An 18340-nucleotide genomic window follows, 5' to 3' on the forward strand; every position below is an offset into this window, starting at 1 on the left:
TGTGTGTGTGTGTGTGTGTGTGTGTGTGTGTGTGTGTGTGTGTGTGTGTGTGTGTGTGTGTGTGTGTGTGTGTGTGTGTGTGTGTGTGTGTGTTGTATTGCTACCCTTCTTGAGACATCAACAAGGAGAAGTAGCTTCCATTTGAGGCGCGGTGAACAAGTTAGGACATAAATCATGGTCCCATTACGGAAAACCATTGCATCTAATAGAGAATGTCTCATTAGCACCCCTGGTGGTGAGATCTATCAAAATTAGGGTGGTCCCAAAAAGGAGAGATTTTTCAAATTGACCGTTTGTTGGTTTTAAAAGTGCTCCCCCTCTGGTCAACACATGTAATAACAAGTGTGTGTAAGAAATTGAAATGCGCCCGCTTTGGCAAAAATTAATTAAAAATAAGAAAATATATATGTATATAGAGACATACTGTAATAACTTGAAGTAAATAATGAAGATTAAAAAACAATTACAAACAAAAAAATACAAAAAAAATATAAAATTAACTAAAGTCAGTCTTTTTCTCACAGTGTGGACTTTTTTCTTATAAAATTGGGAACAATTTCTCTTAGTGTTTCTGTTTTTGTAATATTGCGATATTTTCTCGTGAAATTATACTTTTTATGTAAAATTATTACTTTTTAATACAAAATGGTGACATTTGTCATATAAAATTCTGACTTATCACAATGTTGCCAACATTTTTTGTTGTTCTTGTAAAATAGTGAAATTTTTGGACTTTTGTCAAAATTTTGCCAAGAAAAATTCAGATTATTATTATAATATTGCCAAAATTTTTAAGTTTTCTTCTAAAATTGTGACTTTTGTCGAGTAAAATTATGACTCTTTTCATAAAATTGGCAAAATTGTAAACTTTTCTTGTAAAATTGCGACTGTCATTGAGTCAAATTCCAACTTTTATCATAACATTGCACAAATGTTCAGTTTTTCTTGTAAAATTTGGACTTGGGTTGTGGAAAATGACGACTTTTATTATAATACTGACAAAATTCTGAGTTTTTCTTGTGAAATTGTGACCTTTTTCTTGTGAAATTCCAACTCATTTTTCACAACAAGCTTTTTTATATTTGTATAGTATGTATATATTATTAATGTTGTAAACACACATCTTTATATATACATATATAAAAGGGTGGTCCTAAAGAGGTAGGCATTTTTGGGAGGTCTTGAGAAGGTAAGGAATACAATAAAGTGTGTGTGTGGTAAATATATATGTATGTATATATGTATGTGTATATTATATATGCTATAATTGTTTTGTTGGTTGTGGTGAGCATGCAAATGCAAAAACGTGCTCACACACACACACACACACACACACTACGTGCACGCACAACACAAATCCCCTTTTTGTTGCCGCAGGAAGTCCAGTGACCCTTGTTGTCATGACGACGGAGGCGATGAAGAGGATGAGGAGGAGGATGAAGTTGCGAGTGAGAATCCGTCTCTTCGCCAGTTCTTGCCCAGGCTGCAGGTGACAAATAAGTTGGGAATAATTGAGTCCAAGTTTCTGATCTTCAATGGAGGATTCATGAAATGAACCAAAACAAAAATGTTATTAATCATATCTAACATTTTTTTTATTTTTTTTATTTTCTTTCAACAAAATATCGTCTGTGATTTAAAAAAAAAAAAATTTAAATTAGAAAAAAAAAAATGATGGACCTACGGCAAAAAGGCCAGTCAAAGATCTTCTATTTAACAGGACCACTTGCTCATTAGAGAAACGTTTACATGATGTTGCACGTGTTTACAAGCAGTACTCATTGAAATAATCATTGTCAGAATATTCATGACAACGACAACTTTTATTGTGGTGACTTCCTGTGATTTTACACCTAAAGGGTGTTTAAAGGAAGTGTATTTATAAACCACACTTTTTACTTGTGAATAATGTAAATATTAATAGGGAGAATTTTGTAAATAATTATATCAGCAATAATGTATATAATAGTAAGAATAATTATGTAATAAGCATAATGTCATTAATTTGAATAATAACAATTATAATTTGAAAAATAATTACAATTATAATATTAGCAAAAACCTGAATAATAAGGGCAATATTAATAGGAACAATGATGAGAAAATGTGACATGACGAGAAGATGTGGCTTACCTGGACTCTCACTCTGCTACTTCCACCTCTTTACTTTCTGATTCTACCGCTAAATACTCCGCTCTGAGAGCAAGAGCAAGAAGACAGAGATGAAGAAGAAGAAGTAGAGAAAGAGGAGGAGGAGGACGAAGAGAAATAAAAGAAAGAAGAGGAAGGGGAATACAATGGAGAAGTAGAGAAAGAAGAGAAAGTAAATGAAGAGAAGGAAGAGGTAGAAGAGCACGAAGAGGAAGTAGAGGAAAAGGAAGAGGAAGATGAGAAGAAAAAGGAAGTAGAGGAAGAAGGGAAGGAAGAAGAAGTAGAGGAAGAACAAGAAGAGGAAGCAGAGAAAGGAGAGGAATAAGAGAAAGAATAATAAGTAGAGGAAGACGAGACGGAAGAGGAAGTAGAGGAAGAAGAAAAGTAAGAGGAACACGAGAACAAAGAGGAAGAAGAAAAGAAAGATGAAGTATACGAGAGAAAAAAGAAGTAGAGGAAGACAAGAAGGAATAGGAAGCATAGGAAGAAGAATTAAAAGAAAGAGGAAGCAGAAGAAGATGAGAGGAAAAAGGAAGTAGAGGAAGATGAGAAAAAATAGGAAGTAGAGGAAGAACAAGAAGAAGAAGTAGAGGAAGAAGAGAAGGAAGAGGAAGTAGAAAAAGAAGAATAAATAGATGAAGATGAGAATCAAGAGGAAGTAGAGAAGGAATAAGAAGATAAGATAAGGAAGAGGAAGTCGGGAAGGAAGAATAAGTAGAGGAATAAGAAAAGAGAGGAAAAAGAAGAAGATGAGAAGAAAAGGGAAGTAGAGGAAGAATAAGAAGAACAAGAAGAATACATAGAGGAAGAAAAGAAGGAAGAGGAAGTAGAGAAAGAAGAAGAAGTAGAGGAGGATGAGAAGAAAGAGGAGGTAGAGGAAGAGAATACGGATGAGGTAGAGGAAGAAGAATAGGAAGTGAATGAAGAAATAGAAGAGGAAGAAGAGGAAGTAGATTAAAAATAAGAGGAAGAGGAAGAAAAGGCTCAGTGAATGAGGAAAAATGAAGAATGTATTTTGTGTGTTTCCAGCAGATTGTTCCAGTAGGGGGCAGCAAAGACAACATTTGTGGCGCCCAGCAAGCTTGTGGAAGTTTCCAGAAGTGCCGTGTGTGAAAGTGTGAAAGTGTTATGTGTGAAAGTGTTATGTGTGAAAGTGTTATGTGTGAAAGTGCCATGTGTGAAAGTGTTATGTGTGAAAGTGCCATGTGTGAAAGTGTTATGTGTGAAAGTGTTATGTGTGAAAGTGTTATGTGTGAAAGTGTTATGTGTGAAAGTGTTATGTGTGAAAGTGCCATGTCTGAAAGTGTTATGTGTGAAAGTGTTATGTGTGAAAGTGCCATGTGTGAAAGTGTTATGTGTGAAAGTGCCATGTGTGAAAGTGTTATGTGTGAAAGTGCCATGTGTGAAAGTGTTATGTGTGAAAGTGCCATGTGTGAAAGTGTTATGTGTGAAAGTGCCATGTGTGAAAGTGTTATGTGTGAAAGTGCCATGTGTGAAAGTGTTATGTGTGAAAGTGTTATGTGTGAAAGTGCCATGTGTCAAGGTGTGAAAGTGTTATGTGTGAAAGTGCCATGTGTGAAAGTGTTATGTGTGAAAGTGTTATGTGTGAAAGTGTTATGTGTGAAAGTGTTATGTGTGAAAGTGTTATGTGTGAAAGTGCCATGTGTCAAGGTGTGAAAGTGTTATGTGTGAAAGTGCCATGTGTGAAAGTGTTATGTGTGAAAGTGTTATGTGTGAAAGTGCCATGTGTGAAAGTGTTATGTGTGAAAGTGCCATGTGTGAAAGTGTTATGTGTGAAAGTGTTATGTGTGAAAGTGCTATGTGTGAAAGTGCCATGTGTGAAAGTGTTATGTGTGAAAGTGTTATGTGTGAAAGTGTTATGTGTGAAAGTGCCATGTGTGAAAGTGCCATGTGTGAAAGTGTTATGTGTGAAAGTGTTATGTGTGAAAGTGTTATGTGTGAAAGTGTTATGTGTGAAAGTGCTATGTGTGAAAGTGCCATGTGTGAAAGTGTTATGTGTGAAAATGTTATGTGTGAAAGTGTTATGTGTGAAAGTGCCATGTGTGAAAGTGTTATGTGTGAAAGTGTTATGTGTGAAAGTGTTATGTGTGAAAGTGTTATGTGTGAAAGTGTTATGTGTGAAAGTGCCATGTCTGAAAGTGTTATGTGTGAAAGTGTTATGTGTGAAAGTGCCATGTGTGAAAGTGTTATGTGTGAAAGTGCCATGTGTGAAAGTGTTATGTGTGAAAGTGCCATGTGTGAAAGTGTTATGTGTGAAAGTGCCATGTGTGAAAGTGTTATGTGTGAAAGTGTTATGTGTGAAAGTGCCATGTGTCAAGGTGTGAAAGTGTTATGTGTGAAAGTGCCATGTGTGAAAGTGTTATGTGTGAAAGTGTTATGTGTGAAAGTGTTATGTGTGAAAGTGTTATGTGTGAAAGTGCCATGTGTCAAGGTGTGAAAGTGTTATGTGTGAAAGTGCCATGTGTGAAAGTGTTATGTGTGAAAGTGTTATGTGTGAAAGTGCCATGTGTGAAAGTGTTATGTGTGAAAGTGCCATGTGTGAAAGTGTTATGTGTGAAAGTGTTATGTGTGAAAGTGCTATGTGTGAAAGTGCCATGTGTGAAAGTGTTATGTGTGAAAGTGTTATGTGTGAAAGTGTTATGTGTGAAAGTGCCATGTGTGAAAGTGCCATGTGTGAAAGTGTTATGTGTGAAAGTGTTATGTGTGAAAGTGTTATGTGTGAAAGTGTTATGTGTGAAAGTGCTATGTGTGAAAGTGCCATGTGTGAAAGTGTTATGTGTGAAAGTGTTATGTGTGAAAGTGTTATGTGTGAAAGTGCCATGTGTGAAAGTGTTATGTGTGAAAGTGTTATGTGTGAAAGTGCCATGTGGGAAAGTGCCATGTGTGAAAGTGCCATGTGTGAAAGTGCCATGTGTGAAAGTGTTATGTGTGAAAGTGCTATGTGTGAAAGTGCCATGTGTGAAAGTGTTATGTGTGAAAGTGTTATGTGTGAAAGTGTTATGTGTGAAAGTGCCATGTGTGAAAGTGTTATGTGTGAAAGTGTTATGTGTGAAAGTGCCATGTGTGAAAGTGCCATGTGTGAAAGTGTTATGTGTGAAAGTGCCATGTGTGAAAGTGCCATGTGTGAAAGTGTTATGTGTGAAAGTGCCATGTGTGAAAGTGTTATGTGTGAAAGTGCCATGTGTGAAAGTGTTATGTGTGAAAGTGTTATGTGTGAACATGTTGTGTGTGAAAGTGTTATGTGTGAAAGTGTGATGTGTGAAAGTGTGATGTGTGAAAGTGCCATGTGTGAAAGTGTTATGTGTGAAAGTGTTATGTGTGAAAGTGTTATGTGTGAAAGTGCCATGTGTGAAAGTGTTATGTGTGAAAGTGTTATGTGTGAAAGTGCCATGTGTGAAAGTGCCATGTGTGAAAATGCCATGTGTGAAAGTGCCATGTGTGAAAGTGCCATGTGTGAAAGTGTTATGTGTGAAAGTGTTATGTGTGAAAGTGCCATGTGTGAAAGTGTTATGTGTGAAAGTGTTATGTGTGAACATGTTGTGTGTGAAAGTGTTATGTGTGAAAGTGTTATGTGTGAAAGTGTGATGTGTGAAAGTGCCATGTGTGAAAGTGTTATGTGTGAAAGTGTTATGTGTGAAAGTGCTATGTGTGAAAGTGTTATGTGTGAAAGTGTTATGTGTGAAAATGTTGTGTGTGAAAGTGTTATGTGTGAAAGTGTTATGTGTGAAAGTGTGATGTGTGAAAGTGTGATGTGTGAAAGTGCCATGTGTGAAAGTGTTATGTGTGAAAGTGTTATGTGTGAAAGTGTTATGTGTGAAAGTGTTATGTGTGAAAGTGCTATGTGTGAAAGTGTTATGTGTGAAAGTGTTGTGTGTGAAAGTGTTATGTGTGAAAGTGTGATGTGTGAAAGTGTTATGTGTGAAAGTGTTATGTGTTATGTGTGAAAGTGTTATGTGTGAAAGTGTGATGTGTGAAAGTGTTATGTGTGAAAGTGTTATGTGTGAAAGTGTTATGTGTGAAAGTGCCATGTGTGAAAGTGCCATGTGTGAAAGTGCCATGTGTGAAAGTGTTATGTGTGAAAGTGTTATGTGTGAACATGTTGTGTGTGAAAGTGTTATGTGTGAAAGTGTGATGTGTGAAAGTGTTATGTGTGAAAGTGTTATGTGTGAACATGTTGTGTGTGAAAGTGTTATGTGTGAAAGTGTGATGTGTGAAAGTGCCATGTGTGAAAGTGTTATGTGTGAAAGTGCCATGTGTGAAAGTGCCATGTGTGAAAGTGTTATGTGTGAAAGTGCCATGTGTGAAAGTGTTATGTGTGAAAGTGCCATGTGTGAAAGTGTTATGTGTGAAAGTGTTATGTGTGAACATGTTGTGTGTGAAAGTGTTATGTGTGAAAGTGTGATGTGTGAAAGTGTGATGTGTGAAAGTGCCATGTGTGAAAGTGTTATGTGTGAAAGTGTTATGTGTGAAAGTGTTATGTGTGAAAGTGTTATGTGTGAAAGTGCCATGTGTGAAAGTGTTATGTGTGAAAGTGTTATGTGTGAAAGTGCCATGTGTGAAAGTGCCATGTGTGAAAGTGCCATGTGTGAAAGTGCCATGTGTGAAAGTGCCATGTGTGAAAGTGTTATGTGTGAAAGTGTTATGTGTGAAAGTGCCATGTGTGAAAGTGTTATGTGTGAAAGTGTTATGTGTGAACATGTTGTGTGTGAAAGTGTTATGTGTGAAAGTGTGATGTGTGAAAGTGCCATGTGTGAAAGTGTTATGTGTGAAAGTGTTATGTGTGAAAGTGTTATGTGTGAAAGTGCTATGTGTGAAAGTGTTATGTGTGAAAGTGTTATGTGTGAACATGTTGTGTGTGAAAGTGTTATGTGTGAAAGTGTTATGTGTGAAAGTGTGATGTGTGAAAGTGTGATGTGTGAAAGTGTGATGTGTGAAAGTGTGATGTGTGAAAGTGCCATGTGTGAAAGTGTTATGTGTGAAAGTGTTATGTGTGAAAGTGTTATGTGTGAAAGTGCTATGTGTGAAAGTGTTTTGTGTGAAAGTGTTGTGTGTGAAAGTGTTATGTGTGAAAGTGTGATGTGTGAAAGTGTTATGTGTGAAAGTGTTATGTGTTATGTGTGAAAGTGTTATGTGTGAAAGTGTGATGTGTGAAAGTGTTATGTGTGAAAGTGTTATGTGTGAAAGTGTTATGTGTGAAAGTGCCATGTGTGAAAGTGCCATGTGTGAAAGTGCCATGTGTGAAAGTGTTATGTGTGAAAGTGTTATGTGTGAACATGTTGTGTGTGAAAGTGTTATGTGTGAAAGTGTGATGTGTGAAAGTGTTATGTGTGAAAGTGTTATGTGTGAACATGTTGTGTGTGAAAGTGTTATGTGTGAAAGTGTGATGTGTGAAAGTGCCATGTGTGAAAGTGTTATGTGTGAAAGTGTTATGTGTGAAAGTGTTATGTGTGAAAGTGCTATGTGTGAAAGTGCCATGTGTGAAAGTGTTATGTGTGAAAGTGTTATGTGTGAACATGTTGTGTGTGAAAGTGTTATGTGTGAAAGTGTTATGTGTGAAAGTGTTATGTGTGAAAGTTCTATGTGTGAAAGTGCCATGTGTGAAAGTGTTATGTGTGAAAGTGTTATGTGTGAACATGTTGTGTGTGAAAGTGTTATGTGTGAAAGTGTTATGTGTGAAAGTGTTATGTGTGAAAGTGCTATGTGTGAAAGTGCCATGTGTGAAAGTGTTATGTGTGAAAGTGTTATGTGTGAACATGTTGTGTGTGAAAGTGTGATGTGTGAAAGTGTGATGTGTGAAAGTGTGATGTGTGAAAGTGTGATGTGTGAAAGTGCCATGTGTGAAAGTGTTATGTGTGAAAGTGTTATGTGTGAAAGTGCTATGTGTGAAAGTGTTATGTGTGAAAGTGTTATGTGTGAAAGTGCTATGTGTGAAAGTGCCATGTGTGAAAGTGCCATGTGTGAAAGTGCCATGTGTGAAAGTGTTATGTGTGAAAGTGTTATGTGTGAACATGTTGTGTGTGAAAGTGTTATGTGTGAAAGTGTGATGTGTGAAAGTGTTATGTGTGAAAGTGTTATGTGTGAACATGTTGTGTGTGAAAGTGTTATGTGTGAAAGTGTGATGTGTGAAAGTGCCATGTGTGAAAGTGTTATGTGTGAAAGTGCCATGTGTGAAAGTGCCATGTGTGAAAGTGTTATGTGTGAAAGTGCCATGTGTGAAAGTGTTATGTGTGAAAGTGCCATGTGTGAAAGTGTTATGTGTGAAAGTGTTATGTGTGAACATGTTGTGTGTGAAAGTGTGATGTGTGAAAGTGTGATGTGTGAAAGTGTGATGTGTGAAAGTGCCATGTGTGAAAGTGTTATGTGTGAAAGTGTTATGTGTGAAAGTGTTATGTGTGAAAGTGTTATGTGTGAAAGTGCCATGTGTGAAAGTGTTATGTGTGAAAGTGTTATGTGTGAAAGTGCCATGTGTGAAAGTGCCATGTGTGAAAGTGCCATGTGTGAAAGTGCCATGTGTGAAAGTGCCATGTGTGAAAGTGTTATGTGTGAAAGTGTTATGTGTGAAAGTGCCATGTGTGAAAGTGTTATGTGTGAAAGTGTTATGTGTGAACATGTTGTGTGTGAAAGTGTTATGTGTGAAAGTGTGATGTGTGAAAGTGCCATGTGTGAAAGTGTTATGTGTGAAAGTGTTATGTGTGAAAGTGTTATGTGTGAAAGTGCTATGTGTGAAAGTGTTATGTGTGAAAGTGTTATGTGTGAACATGTTGTGTGTGAAAGTGTTATGTGTGAAAGTGTTATGTGTGAAAGTGTGATGTGTGAAAGTGTGATGTGTGAAAGTGTGATGTGTGAAAGTGTGATGTGTGAAAGTGCCATGTGTGAAAGTGTTATGTGTGAAAGTGTTATGTGTGAAAGTGTTATGTGTGAAAGTGCTATGTGTGAAAGTGTTATGTGTGAAAGTGTTGTGTGTGAAAGTGTTATGTGTGAAAGTGTGATGTGTGAAAGTGTTATGTGTGAAAGTGTTATGTGTTATGTGTGAAAGTGTTATGTGTGAAAGTGTGATGTGTGAAAGTGTTATGTGTGAAAGTGTTATGTGTGAAAGTGTTATGTGTGAAAGTGCCATGTGTGAAAGTGCCATGTGTGAAAGTGCCATGTGTGAAAGTGTTATGTGTGAAAGTGTTATGTGTGAACATGTTGTGTGTGAAAGTGTTATGTGTGAAAGTGTGATGTGTGAAAGTGTTATGTGTGAAAGTGTTATGTGTGAACATGTTGTGTGTGAAAGTGTTATGTGTGAAAGTGTGATGTGTGAAAGTGCCATGTGTGAAAGTGTTATGTGTGAAAGTGTTATGTGTGAAAGTGTTATGTGTGAAAGTGCTATGTGTGAAAGTGCCATGTGTGAAAGTGTTATGTGTGAAAGTGTTATGTGTGAACATGTTGTGTGTGAAAGTGTTATGTGTGAAAGTGTTATGTGTGAAAGTGTTATGTGTGAAAGTTCTATGTGTGAAAGTGCCATGTGTGAAAGTGTTATGTGTGAAAGTGTTATGTGTGAACATGTTGTGTGTGAAAGTGTTATGTGTGAAAGTGTTATGTGTGAAAGTGTTATGTGTGAAAGTGCTATGTGTGAAAGTGCCATGTGTGAAAGTGTTATGTGTGAAAGTGTTATGTGTGAACATGTTGTGTGTGAAAGTGTGATGTGTGAAAGTGTGATGTGTGAAAGTGTGATGTGTGAAAGTGCCATGTGTGAAAGTGTTATGTGTGAAAGTGTTATGTGTGAAAGTGTTATGTGTGAAAGTGTTATGTGTGAAAGTGCCATGTGTGAAAGTGTTATGTGTGAAAGTGTTATGTGTGAAAGTGCCATGTGTGAAAGTGCCATGTGTGAAAGTGCCATGTGTGAAAGTGCCATGTGTGAAAGTGTTATGTGTGAAAGTGTTATGTGTGAAAGTGCCATGTGTGAAAGTGTTATGTGTGAAAGTGTTATGTGTGAACATGTTGTGTGTGAAAGTGTTATGTGTGAAAGTGTGATGTGTGAAAGTGCCATGTGTGAAAGTGTTATGTGTGAAAGTGTTATGTGTGAAAGTGTTATGTGTGAAAGTGCTATGTGTGAAAGTGTTATGTGTGAAAGTGTTATGTGTGAACATGTTGTGTGTGAAAGTGTTATGTGTGAAAGTGTTATGTGTGAAAGTGTGATGTGTGAAAGTGTGATGTGTGAAAGTGTGATGTGTGAAAGTGTGATGTGTGAAAGTGCCATGTGTGAAAGTGTTATGTGTGAAAGTGTTATGTGTGAAAGTGTTATGTGTGAAAGTGCTATGTGTGAAAGTGTTATGTGTGAAAGTGTTGTGTGTGAAAGTGTTATGTGTGAAAGTGTGATGTGTGAAAGTGTTATGTGTGAAAGTGTTATGTGTTATGTGTGAAAGTGTTATGTGTGAAAGTGTGATGTGTGAAAGTGTTATGTGTGAAAGTGTTATGTGTGAAAGTGTTATGTGTGAAAGTGCCATGTGTGAAAGTGCCATGTGTGAAAGTGCCATGTGTGAAAGTGTTATGTGTGAAAGTGTTATGTGTGAACATGTTGTGTGTGAAAGTGTTATGTGTGAAAGTGTGATGTGTGAAAGTGTTATGTGTGAAAGTGTTATGTGTGAACATGTTGTGTGTGAAAGTGTTATGTGTGAAAGTGTGATGTGTGAAAGTGCCATGTGTGAAAGTGTTATGTGTGAAAGTGTTATGTGTGAAAGTGTTATGTGTGAAAGTGCTATGTGTGAAAGTGCCATGTGTGAAAGTGTTATGTGTGAAAGTGTTATGTGTGAACATGTTGTGTGTGAAAGTGTTATGTGTGAAAGTGTTATGTGTGAAAGTGTTATGTGTGAAAGTTCTATGTGTGAAAGTGCCATGTGTGAAAGTGTTATGTGTGAAAGTGTTATGTGTGAACATGTTGTGTGTGAAAGTGTTATGTGTGAAAGTGTTATGTGTGAAAGTGTTATGTGTGAAAGTGCTATGTGTGAAAGTGCCATGTGTGAAAGTGTTATGTGTGAAAGTGTTATGTGTGAACATGTTGTGTGTGAAAGTGTGATGTGTGAAAGTGTGATGTGTGAAAGTGTGATGTGTGAAAGTGTGATGTGTGAAAGTGCCATGTGTGAAAGTGTTATGTGTGAAAGTGTTATGTGTGAAAGTGCTATGTGTGAAAGTGTTATGTGTGAAAGTGTTATGTGTGAAAGTGCTATGTGTGAAAGTGCCATGTGTGAAAGTGTTGTGTGTGAACGTGTTGTGTGTGAACGTGTTGTGTGTGAAAGTGTTATGTGTGAAAGTGCTATGTGTGAAAGTGCTATGTGTGAAAGTGCCATGTGTGAAAGTGCCATGTGTGAAAGTGTTGTGTGTGAACGTGTTGTGTGTGAACGTGTTGTGTGTGAACGTGTTATGTGTGAAAGTGGTATGTGTGAAAGTGTTATGTGTGAAAGTGTTATGTGTGAAAGTGTGGTGTGTGAAAGTGTTATGTGTGAAGGTGTTATGTGTGAACGTGTTGTGTGTGAAAGTGTGGTGTGTGAAAGTGTGGTGTGTGAAAGTGTGATGTGTGAAAGTGTGGTGTGTGAAGGTGTTATGTGTGAACGTGTTGTGTGTGAAAGTGTTATGTGTGAAAGTGTGATGTGTGAAAGTGTGATGTGTGAAAGTGTTATGTGTGAAAGTGTGGTGTGTGAAAGTGTGGTGTGTGAAGGTGTTATGTGTGAACGTGTTATGTGTGAACGTGTTGTGTGTGAACGTGTTGTGTGTGAAAGTGTTATGTGTGAACGTGTTGTGTGTGAAAGTGTTATGTGTGAAAGTGTGATGTGTGAAAGTGTGGTGTGTGAAAGTGTGGTGTGTGAAGGTGTTATGTGTGAACGTGTTATGTGTGAACGTGTTGTGTGTGAACGTGTTGTGTGTGAAAGTGTTATGTGTGAACGTGTTGTGTGTGAAAGTGTTATGTGTGAAAGTGTGATGTGTGAAAGTGTGGTGTGTGAAAGTGTGGTGTGTGAAAGTGTGGTGTGTGAAAGTGTGATGTGTGAAAGTGTGGTGTGTGAAGGTGTTATGTGTGAACGTGTTGTGTGTGAAAGTGTTATGTGTGAAAGTGTGATGTGTGAAAGTGTGATGTGTGAAAGTGTTATGTGTGAAAGTGTGGTGTGTGAAAGTGTGGTGTGTGAAGGTGTTATGTGTGAACGTGTTATGTGTGAACGTGTTGTGTGTGAACGTGTTGTGTGTGAAAGTGTTATGTGTGAACGTGTTGTGTGTGAAAGTGTTATGTGTGAAAGTGTGATGTGTGAAAGTGTGGTGTGTGAAAGTGTGGTGTGTGAAGGTGTTATGTGTGAACGTGTTATGTGTGAACGTGTTGTGTGTGAACGTGTTGTGTGTGAAAGTGTTATGTGTGAACGTGTTGTGTGTGAAAGTGTTATGTGTGAAAGTGTGATGTGTGAAAGTGTGGTGTGTGAAAGTGTGGTGTGTGAAAGTGTTATGTGTGAAAGTGTTATGTGTGAAAGTGCCATGTCTGAAAGTGTTATGTGTGAAAGTGTTATGTGTGAAAGTGCCATGTGTGAAAGTGTTATGTGTGAAAGTGCCATGTGTGAAAGTGTTATGTGTGAAAGTGCCATGTGTGAAAGTGTTATGTGTGAAAGTGCCATGTGTGAAAGTGTTATGTGTGAAAGTGCCATGTGTGAAAGTGTTATGTGTGAAAGTGCCATGTGTGAAAGTGTTATGTGTGAAAGTGTTATGTGTGAAAGTGCCATGTGTCAAGGTGTGAAAGTGTTATGTGTGAAAGTGCCATGTGTGAAAGTGTTATGTGTGAAAGTGTTATGTGTGAAAGTGTTATGTGTGAAAGTGTTATGTGTGAAAGTGTTATGTGTGAAAGTGCCATGTGTCAAGGTGTGAAAGTGTTATGTGTGAAAGTGCCATGTGTGAAAGTGTTATGTGTGAAAGTGTTATGTGTGAAAGTGCCATGTGTGAAAGTGTTATGTGTGAAAGTGCCATGTGTGAAAGTGTTATGTGTGAAAGTGTTATGTGTGAAAGTGCTATGTGTGAAAGTGCCATGTGTGAAAGTGTTATGTGTGAAAGTGTTATGTGTGAAAGTGTTATGTGTGAAAGTGCCATGTGTGAAAGTGCCATGTGTGAAAGTGTTATGTGTGAAAGTGTTATGTGTGAAAGTGTTATGTGTGAAAGTGTTATGTGTGAAAGTGCTATGTGTGAAAGTGCCATGTGTGAAAGTGTTATGTGTGAAAATGTTATGTGTGAAAGTGTTATGTGTGAAAGTGCCATGTGTGAAAGTGTTATGTGTGAAAGTGTTATGTGTGAAAGTGTTATGTGTGAAAGTGTTATGTGTGAAAGTGTTATGTGTGAAAGTGCCATGTCTGAAAGTGTTATGTGTGAAAGTGTTATGTGTGAAAGTGCCATGTGTGAAAGTGTTATGTGTGAAAGTGCCATGTGTGAAAGTGTTATGTGTGAAAGTGCCATGTGTGAAAGTGTTATGTGTGAAAGTGCCATGTGTGAAAGTGTTATGTGTGAAAGTGTTATGTGTGAAAGTGCCATGTGTCAAGGTGTGAAAGTGTTATGTGTGAAAGTGCCATGTGTGAAAGTGTTATGTGTGAAAGTGTTATGTGTGAAAGTGTTATGTGTGAAAGTGTTATGTGTGAAAGTGCCATGTGTCAAGGTGTGAAAGTGTTATGTGTGAAAGTGCCATGTGTGAAAGTGTTATGTGTGAAAGTGTTATGTGTGAAAGTGCCATGTGTGAAAGTGTTATGTGTGAAAGTGCCATGTGTGAAAGTGTTATGTGTGAAAGTGTTATGTGTGAAAGTGCTATGTGTGAAAGTGCCATGTGTGAAAGTGTTATGTGTGAAAGTGTTATGTGTGAAAGTGTTATGTGTGAAAGTGCCATGTGTGAAAGTGCCATGTGTGAAAGTGTTATGTGTGAAAGTGTTATGTGTGAAAGTGTTATGTGTGAAAGTGTTATGTGTGAAAGTGCTATGTGTGAAAGTGCCATGTGTGAAAGTGTTATGTGTGAAAGTGTTATGTGTGAAAGTGTTATGTGTGAAAGTGCCATGTGTGAAAGTGTTATGTGTGAAAGTGTTATGTGTGAAAGTGCCATGTGGGAAAGTGCCATGTGTGAAAGTGCCATGTGTGAAAGTGCCATGTGTGAAAGTGTTATGTGTGAAAGTGCTATGTGTGAAAGTGCCATGTGTGAAAGTGTTATGTGTGAAAGTGTTATGTGTGAAAGTGTTATGTGTGAAAGTGCCATGTGTGAAAGTGTTATGTGTGAAAGTGTTATGTGTGAAAGTGCCATGTGTGAAAGTGCCATGTGTGAAAGTGTTATGTGTGAAAGTGCCATGTGTGAAAGTGCCATGTGTGAAAGTGTTATGTGTGAAAGTGCCATGTGTGAAAGTGTTATGTGTGAAAGTGCCATGTGTGAAAGTGTTATGTGTGAAAGTGTTATGTGTGAACATGTTGTGTGTGAAAGTGTTATGTGTGAAAGTGTGATGTGTGAAAGTGTGATGTGTGAAAGTGCCATGTGTGAAAGTGTTATGTGTGAAAGTGTTATGTGTGAAAGTGTTATGTGTGAAAGTGCCATGTGTGAAAGTGTTATGTGTGAAAGTGTTATGTGTGAAAGTGCCATGTGTGAAAGTGCCATGTGTGAAAATGCCATGTGTGAAAGTGCCATGTGTGAAAGTGCCATGTGTGAAAGTGTTATGTGTGAAAGTGTTATGTGTGAAAGTGCCATGTGTGAAAGTGTTATGTGTGAAAGTGTTATGTGTGAACATGTTGTGTGTGAAAGTGTTATGTGTGAAAGTGTTATGTGTGAAAGTGTGATGTGTGAAAGTGCCATGTGTGAAAGTGTTATGTGTGAAAGTGTTATGTGTGAAAGTGCTATGTGTGAAAGTGTTATGTGTGAAAGTGTTATGTGTGAAAATGTTGTGTGTGAAAGTGTTATGTGTGAAAGTGTTATGTGTGAAAGTGTGATGTGTGAAAGTGTGATGTGTGAAAGTGCCATGTGTGAAAGTGTTATGTGTGAAAGTGTTATGTGTGAAAGTGTTATGTGTGAAAGTGTTATGTGTGAAAGTGCTATGTGTGAAAGTGTTATGTGTGAAAGTGTTGTGTGTGAAAGTGTTATGTGTGAAAGTGTGATGTGTGAAAGTGTTATGTGTGAAAGTGTTATGTGTTATGTGTGAAAGTGTTATGTGTGAAAGTGTGATGTGTGAAAGTGTTATGTGTGAAAGTGTTATGTGTGAAAGTGTTATGTGTGAAAGTGCCATGTGTGAAAGTGCCATGTGTGAAAGTGCCATGTGTGAAAGTGTTATGTGTGAAAGTGTTATGTGTGAACATGTTGTGTGTGAAAGTGTTATGTGTGAAAGTGTGATGTGTGAAAGTGTTATGTGTGAAAGTGTTATGTGTGAACATGTTGTGTGTGAAAGTGTTATGTGTGAAAGTGTGATGTGTGAAAGTGCCATGTGTGAAAGTGTTATGTGTGAAAGTGCCATGTGTGAAAGTGCCATGTGTGAAAGTGTTATGTGTGAAAGTGCCATGTGTGAAAGTGTTATGTGTGAAAGTGCCATGTGTGAAAGTGTTATGTGTGAAAGTGTTATGTGTGAACATGTTGTGTGTGAAAGTGTTATGTGTGAAAGTGTGATGTGTGAAAGTGTGATGTGTGAAAGTGCCATGTGTGAAAGTGTTATGTGTGAAAGTGTTATGTGTGAAAGTGTTATGTGTGAAAGTGTTATGTGTGAAAGTGCCATGTGTGAAAGTGTTATGTGTGAAAGTGTTATGTGTGAAAGTGCCATGTGTGAAAGTGCCATGTGTGAAAGTGCCATGTGTGAAAGTGCCATGTGTGAAAGTGCCATGTGTGAAAGTGTTATGTGTGAAAGTGTTATGTGTGAAAGTGCCATGTGTGAAAGTGTTATGTGTGAAAGTGTTATGTGTGAACATGTTGTGTGTGAAAGTGTTATGTGTGAAAGTGTGATGTGTGAAAGTGCCATGTGTGAAAGTGTTATGTGTGAAAGTGTTATGTGTGAAAGTGTTATGTGTGAAAGTGCTATGTGTGAAAGTGTTATGTGTGAAAGTGTTATGTGTGAACATGTTGTGTGTGAAAGTGTTATGTGTGAAAGTGTTATGTGTGAAAGTGTGATGTGTGAAAGTGTGATGTGTGAAAGTGTGATGTGTGAAAGTGTGATGTGTGAAAGTGCCATGTGTGAAAGTGTTATGTGTGAAAGTGTTATGTGTGAAAGTGTTATGTGTGAAAGTGCTATGTGTGAAAGTGTTATGTGTGAAAGTGTTGTGTGTGAAAGTGTTATGTGTGAAAGTGTGATGTGTGAAAGTGTTATGTGTGAAAGTGTTATGTGTTATGTGTGAAAGTGTTATGTGTGAAAGTGTGATGTGTGAAAGTGTTATGTGTGAAAGTGTTATGTGTGAAAGTGTTATGTGTGAAAGTGCCATGTGTGAAAGTGCCATGTGTGAAAGTGCCATGTGTGAAAGTGTTATGTGTGAAAGTGTTATGTGTGAACATGTTGTGTGTGAAAGTGTTATGTGTGAAAGTGTGATGTGTGAAAGTGTTATGTGTGAAAGTGTTATGTGTGAACATGTTGTGTGTGAAAGTGTTATGTGTGAAAGTGTGATGTGTGAAAGTGCCATGTGTGAAAGTGTTATGTGTGAAAGTGTTATGTGTGAAAGTGTTATGTGTGAAAGTGCTATGTGTGAAAGTGCCATGTGTGAAAGTGTTATGTGTGAAAGTGTTATGTGTGAACATGTTGTGTGTGAAAGTGTTATGTGTGAAAGTGTTATGTGTGAAAGTGTTATGTGTGAAAGTTCTATGTGTGAAAGTGCCATGTGTGAAAGTGTTATGTGTGAAAGTGTTATGTGTGAACATGTTGTGTGTGAAAGTGTTATGTGTGAAAGTGTTATGTGTGAAAGTGTTATGTGTGAAAGTGCTATGTGTGAAAGTGCCATGTGTGAAAGTGTTATGTGTGAAAGTGTTATGTGTGAACATGTTGTGTGTGAAAGTGTGATGTGTGAAAGTGTGATGTGTGAAAGTGTGATGTGTGAAAGTGTGATGTGTGAAAGTGCCATGTGTGAAAGTGTTATGTGTGAAAGTGTTATGTGTGAAAGTGCTATGTGTGAAAGTGTTATGTGTGAAAGTGTTATGTGTGAAAGTGCTATGTGTGAAAGTGCCATGTGTGAAAGTGCCATGTGTGAAAGTGCCATGTGTGAAAGTGTTATGTGTGAAAGTGTTATGTGTGAACATGTTGTGTGTGAAAGTGTTATGTGTGAAAGTGTGATGTGTGAAAGTGTTATGTGTGAAAGTGTTATGTGTGAACATGTTGTGTGTGAAAGTGTTATGTGTGAAAGTGTGATGTGTGAAAGTGCCATGTGTGAAAGTGTTATGTGTGAAAGTGCCATGTGTGAAAGTGCCATGTGTGAAAGTGTTATGTGTGAAAGTGCCATGTGTGAAAGTGTTATGTGTGAAAGTGCCATGTGTGAAAGTGTTATGTGTGAAAGTGTTATGTGTGAACATGTTGTGTGTGAAAGTGTGATGTGTGAAAGTGTGATGTGTGAAAGTGTGATGTGTGAAAGTGCCATGTGTGAAAGTGTTATGTGTGAAAGTGTTATGTGTGAAAGTGTTATGTGTGAAAGTGTTATGTGTGAAAGTGCCATGTGTGAAAGTGTTATGTGTGAAAGTGTTATGTGTGAAAGTGCCATGTGTGAAAGTGCCATGTGTGAAAGTGCCATGTGTGAAAGTGCCATGTGTGAAAGTGCCATGTGTGAAAGTGTTATGTGTGAAAGTGTTATGTGTGAAAGTGCCATGTGTGAAAGTGTTATGTGTGAAAGTGTTATGTGTGAACATGTTGTGTGTGAAAGTGTTATGTGTGAAAGTGTGATGTGTGAAAGTGCCATGTGTGAAAGTGTTATGTGTGAAAGTGTTATGTGTGAAAGTGTTATGTGTGAAAGTGCTATGTGTGAAAGTGTTATGTGTGAAAGTGTTATGTGTGAACATGTTGTGTGTGAAAGTGTTATGTGTGAAAGTGTTATGTGTGAAAGTGTGATGTGTGAAAGTGTGATGTGTGAAAGTGTGATGTGTGAAAGTGTGATGTGTGAAAGTGCCATGTGTGAAAGTGTTATGTGTGAAAGTGTTATGTGTGAAAGTGTTATGTGTGAAAGTGCTATGTGTGAAAGTGTT

General features: G+C 37.6%; 1 protein-coding gene across 8 annotated transcripts in view; it reads right to left on the reverse strand.

Moving 5' to 3' along the window:
- Positions 1-1325: 1325 nt before the first annotated feature.
- LOC133660479 (sodium channel subunit beta-1-like) overlaps positions 1326-18340 on the reverse strand; it is a 49716-nt gene continuing 32701 nt past the window's right edge. For 7 of the 8 annotated variants that reach the window (XM_062064016.1, XM_062064012.1, XM_062064011.1 and 4 more), the window contains 2 exons: positions 2134-2196; positions 1326-1483 (listed from right to left, as the gene is read on the reverse strand). In XM_062064016.1, coding sequence (XP_061920000.1) covers positions 2142-2196 — 55 coding nt within the window. In that variant the 3' untranslated portion in view covers positions 1326-1483; positions 2134-2141. Of the gene's footprint in view, positions 1531-2133; positions 2197-18340 lie in introns of all 8 variants that reach the window. The other variant, XM_062064013.1, reaches the window with a different exon arrangement.

The sequence above is a fragment of the Entelurus aequoreus genome, linkage group LG11 (assembly GCF_033978785.1).
Source record: "Entelurus aequoreus isolate RoL-2023_Sb linkage group LG11, RoL_Eaeq_v1.1, whole genome shotgun sequence".
Taxonomy (NCBI): Eukaryota; Metazoa; Chordata; class Actinopteri; order Syngnathiformes; family Syngnathidae; genus Entelurus; species Entelurus aequoreus.